The 5,479-nt window shown below is 48.7% G+C and overlaps 1 protein-coding gene across 4 annotated transcripts in view; it reads right to left on the bottom strand.

The window, feature by feature from the left end:
• Nucleotides 1-939: 939 nt before the first annotated feature.
• Dnmt3l (DNA methyltransferase 3 like) overlaps nucleotides 940-5,479 on the bottom strand; it is a 14,410-nt gene continuing 9,870 nt past the window's right edge. For 3 of the 4 annotated variants that reach the window (XM_021175178.1, XM_021175179.1, XM_021175181.1), the window contains 2 exons: nucleotides 4,947-5,032; nucleotides 940-1,367 (listed from right to left, as the gene is read on the bottom strand). In XM_021175178.1, coding sequence (XP_021030837.1) covers nucleotides 1,223-1,367; nucleotides 4,947-5,032 — 231 coding nt within the window. In that variant the 3' untranslated portion in view covers nucleotides 940-1,222. The remainder of the gene's footprint in view (nucleotides 1,368-4,946; nucleotides 5,033-5,479) is intronic. The other variant, XM_021175177.2, reaches the window with a different exon arrangement.

Below are 5,479 nucleotides of genomic sequence, written 5' to 3'. Positions count from 1 at the left end.
GAGAGAGAGAGAGAGAGAGAGAGAGAGAGAGAGAGAGTATTAATGGATGGGAATGCATAATGTCATGCCATAGCCTGGGATGAGAGCAGCTGCCAACCCATGCACAGATCTTGCCACCTATCTGGCCAGTGGTGGTCATGAGCTCATGCTTGCTGCTTCTGCTGCCTCATCAAGTCAACAGAGTGGGTAGACCCTGGCCTAAGCAGGGTTCCCATATCGTGCTCACACATGCCACCACACATGTTTAGCTCAGATGACTCACAGGAGTGGGTTCTAAGAATCAAACTCGCATCATTAGGCTTGAGAACATATGTATACTGAACCGTCCACCATACTGGCCCCAGATTGCTTGAGACTGAGATATTCTATCTTCTGACCTCTCATACTTCAGGGTCTAACCTTAGCCCAGCTTCCTTTCACAGAGCCCAGAGCCAACAGGACCCCATTGGATCCCGAGCCCCAGCTGTGATACCCAGGCAGCTTGAGTCTCTTTAATGGCTGGGGTCTAGATCTGAGGTGTGTGTGTGTGTGTGTTGTATGTGTGTGTCCGCGCATGTATTGGGGAGTGGGGAGGTTATGGTTAATCAGGATTCACTATATACTTCAAAACTGACCAGTCCACACTTCCCAATGGATTTAGCTTCATTGGAACATCAACTGATAAGGGCTGTTGGGAACCCACTTCTGCAAGCTCCCATTGTGTTAGGACAACCCAGCAGGCACACATTCTGCTCCCTAGGTATACACTTCTGGCAATGGTTTGGAGTGTTTTGTGTAGCAACAGGGAGGGTTCAATCGTCAAAGCGAATAGCAGGTGATGAAGGCTATATGCCCATAGCAGGGCAGCAGGAATTTAAGGTCTAATGGCAATGTCACCACTGTGACATACAGAAGAAAGGTTTCAGTCTCACACACCACACCTGAAAGAACACTACCAGTAACAATCCTATGATATATTTGAAAAACTTCACAACAGGTACACACAGTTTCAGAGGAGCATGGCAGGTTATCCCACCGGGAACTTGTACAGAGCTGTAGGCACCTCCCACCCCCCACAGTGAGCTGCACAGAGGCATCCTGGGAATCAAACAGGAGAGAAACCCAAGGCCTGAAAGCAAACCAGAGAAAACTGCAGAGGGAAGAGACCTTAGGAAGAAATCTGCCCTGGTTCTAGGAAAGACTTTCATCTTATGGTGATTCATTTCTAAAGAGGAAGTGAGTTTTAAGAAAAATACTTGAAGTACTCTCTCAGGGGGAGAAGGCAGTTCTTCACCAGGAGGTCAACTTTCTGGGCGTCCAGCTTGCTTCTGGTCCTGACTTGGGCTTGCAGATACTCTTCTTCCTTTGGGGTCAAGGGCACATGCTTGCTACCAAGGAAAGAGTCACCTGTTAGAAATGCAGCATTGGATTGGGTGCTTGGGAGCGGGGGTGATGGTTTGGGGGGGGCACAGAGCCTTGAGGCCCTCACAAGGTGAAGGGGTTGCCTGTGGTCTCTGGGGACCCTCAGGAGGACCTAATGGTATCTCCACATCTTGAAGCAGAAGAATAAATGGCCCTACCTGACTCTGGATGGATTAGGAACAGGCAGGGTTTCCAAAGACTAAACCTCTAATATCGCTCCCTACACCCTTTCTCTTTCAAGATGCTGTCTCACTGTGTGGCTCTGGCTGGCCTCGAACCACTGAGCAGACTTTTAACCACTGCTTCTGCTGGGGTTAAAAGCAAATGCATGTGTGCTAGCACACCCCAGGTGAGATTTTCAATCTTTGATCCAGTCCAGCATGTTCCCTTTCTGGTGTGAAGAGGAGAGAGCCTAGAAGCTGTCAGGAAGGGATGTGAGCCATCCCAGGCAGTAATCCACACAGAGAAAGAATAAAGATCAGTGAGCTAGCCAGGCAGGACTACCAGTGGAAGGAGGGGGCATCAACCCACCCACAAAACATTCAACCCCAAATTTGTCCTGCTTACAAGATGCACAGGGATAAAGAATGAGCAGAGACTGAGGGAATGGCCAACCAATGACTACCACAACTTGAGACCCATGCCACGGGAGAGAGCCAACTCTGGACTATTGATGATCCTCTTCTGTGTTTACAGACAGGGACCCGGCATAACCGTCTCCCGAGAGGCTTCATCCAGCAGCTGATGGAAACAGATGCAGAGACCCACGGCCAAACATAAGGTGGAGCTCAGGGAGTCTTGTGGATGAGAGGGGTAGAACTGAGCAATCCGGAGGGGTCAAAGACACCACAAGAAGACCAACAAAGGGGCTGGTGAGATGGCTCAGTGGGTAAGAGCACCCGACTGCTCTTCCGAAGGTCCAGAGTTCAAATCCCAGCAACCACATGGTGGCTCACAACCATCTGTAATGAGATCTGGCGCCCTCTTCTGGAGTGTATGAAGACTGCAACAGTGCACTTACATATAATAAATAAATAAATCTTTAAAAAAAAAAAAAAAAAAAGAAGAAGACCAACAAAGTCAACTAACCTGGGCCCATGGGGTCTCACAGAGACTAAATCCTAGCATGCAGGGGCTGGACCTTGTCCCTCCCCATCTGTAACAGATGTGCAACTTGGTCTTTATATAGGTCCCCTAACAATTGGAGCACAGGCTATCTCTGACTCTGTTGCCTGACATTGGACCCTCTTCCCCTACCTGGACTGCCTGGTTAGGCCTCAGTGGAAGAGGATGTAATTAGCCTGTTGGGACCAGATGTCTCAGGTGGCATGGTACCCAAGCAAGGCTTGCCCTTCTTTGAGAGAAAGGAAGGAGGTAATGGGGGGGGGAGGCGGGGAGAATTTGCAAGTGCGGGACTGGAAGGGGGGCTTCAATTGGAATGTAATGTGAATTTTAAAAAACATGGAAAAACAAATCAGTGAGACCCTGCAAGTGTGTGCACACGGTTCCCAGGAGGCCTGACACAAGCCCAGCTCACACTAAGTGCTTCAGCTCTTGGAATTTGTAAGCTTCATCCTGGAGTCCCCCAGCTTTGAAGATGAAATACCTAGCATCCTCTTTCTGTATGCCCTGCCCCTGGCGGAGTTAAGGACCATCTCTTTGAGGGCAGACAAAATGGCATATCAGAATACACTGTCATCCACTTTTCCTACATCCCACCTTGCCTTCACGTGCATGAGTGTCCATGACCTTGGCAAGATGACTCCTACATCAGTGGGCAAGTGTCCTTCACCTCACTGTGAAATTACCCTGAAAGCAAACAGCCTTCAGTTTCCTTCAGGAGCCAAGTGACCATAAGTATTAGATGCAGGTGCACATGGCCTTCAACTTCCTTTGGAGGAAGCAGGCAGCAGGGCTAGAGAGATGGCTCAGCAGTTAAGAGCACTGGCCATTCTTCCAGAGGTCCAAATCCCACCAACCACATGGTGGCTCACAATCACCGTAATGGGATCTGATGCCCTCTTCTGGTGTGTCTGAAGATAGCTACAGTGTACTTACATATAATAATAAATCTTTGGGCCTGAGTGAGTGGGACCAACCAGAGGGAGCAGAAGTCCTAAATTCCATTCCCAACAACTACATGAAGGCTCACAACCATCTGTACAGCTACAGGGTACTCATATATATGAAATAAATAAATCTTAAAAAAAAAAAAAGCCGGGTGTGGTGGTGCATGCCTTTAATCCCAGCACTCAGGAGGCAGAGGCAGGCGGATTTCTGAGTTCGAGGCTAGCCTGGTCTACAAAGTGAGTTCCAGGGCAGCCAGAGCTATACAGAGGAAACCCTGTCTCGAAAAACCAAAAAACAAACAAACAAAAGCAGGAATCTCAATTCAGAAAAGAGATGGGATGCTGGGGAGAGGGAGGGGGGAGTGAGGGGGTGATGATGCATGCATTTAATCCCAGTACTTGGGAAGACAGAAACAGGGGTATCTCTGAGTTCAACAGAATAAGTTCCAGGACAGCCAGGAATATACAGAGAAACTCTGCTTCGGAAAAACAAAAACAAAACAAAACAAAACTACAACCGCAACAACAACAAAATGAACAAAACAAAAGAAGAAGCTGTCCCTACAAGTTCCAAACCTGGCAGGTTCCCGTGGTGGGCAGCTCAGAAAATGAGGGGAACAGCCACATATCCTAGGATTGGCTGCACCGTGATGATTAACTCTAAAGCATGTTTGTTACGGATGGCCTGTATGAGACACGCCTGACAGGCCCAGGTTGGCAGGAGTGGAGCCTGGCTCCTTTTGCAGATGGCTAAGCTCACACACTATCCCTCTCCTATTCTGCTCCTATCCCACAGTATCTACCGGGAGGCGCTGCAGACAGGAGACAATACCTCAGAATCGTCCAAAAAGAATGCTTGAGAAAGCCAGAACCCTTCCACTCCACCTCAGCATTCAGGTGAGGGAACCTGGGGGTACCTGACTGGGAAGAGTGGCTAGGAGCCAGGAGAATGCTGGGTTGGAAGAGGTGGGTGGGAAGTTTCCAGAAACTCAATGTAGGACAGGAAAGGACACGACTTAGCATTTTTCAGAAGATATAGTTCAAACTGGCTCAGTCCACCTGTGCACATCTGTAAGCAAGTGGGCGTCTGTGTGCGGGTGTGTGAATGTGTTGCAGAGTTGAGTCACCATGTATGAATGGTTATGAGCCTGCATGTGCATAGGGCGGGGGCTTCAAAAGGCGGGGGGGGGGGGTAACTGGCTTACACAATTTGAGAAAGAGCCCTTAGGCCCATGGCTAGGAGTCTGGACTTTCTCCTGAGGACGAGGGAACTCTTGACCAGTTTAGGGGCATGATCAGGAGGAAGTGAGTGATCATAACGAGTGTCCTTCAGTCCACAGGGACACCCTGAGAACCACTGTGTTCAGCGTGGTGGTAGACAAGGGGTTTCTCAGATAGTCAGGTAGAACATGGTTCTATTAGAAAGCAGTTTCCTCTGCCTCCAAATCTTCCACATCCCCCTGCCCTGAGGAATACCTCTTCAGCCCTGGAATGTTGCTCCACACCCGCATAACATTCTGGTAGTCTCTACCACGGACATCCTGGAGGGTCACAGCCTCTGTCTGTAGGAGAAGAGGGGGCCGTGAGTCAGCATGACACAAACGCAATCACCTCCCATGGGGCTCACATCATCCACAGGCCTAGGTTTTTTTCCTTAAATAACTACAAATAAGTAAAATCTGGAGACCACTTTAATCAACTCTATAAAATTACCTTTTCAAATTCATTGAAATGAATTATATTTTAGGGTAACATAACTTTCCAAAACTCTGAAAAGTCAGAAAATTGCTAGCCAATGGTGGTGCACACCTTTAATCTAAGCTCTTGGGAGGCAGAGGCAGGCAGATCTCTAAGTCTGAGACCAGCCTGGTCTACAGAATAAGTTCCAGAACAGCCAGGGCTACACAAAGAAACCCTGTCTTGAAAAAACAACAAGAACAAAAAGACAACGTTGAGCCGGGCGTGGTGGCGCAAGCCTTTAATCCCAGCACTCGGGAGGCAGAGGCAGG

Source organism: Mus caroli, chromosome 10, assembly GCF_900094665.2.
Source record: "Mus caroli chromosome 10, CAROLI_EIJ_v1.1, whole genome shotgun sequence".
NCBI lineage: Eukaryota > Metazoa > Chordata > Mammalia > Rodentia > Muridae > Mus > Mus caroli.
Note: the sequence above shows the minus strand (reverse complement) of the source record. Positions and strands in the feature narration are given on the sequence as shown.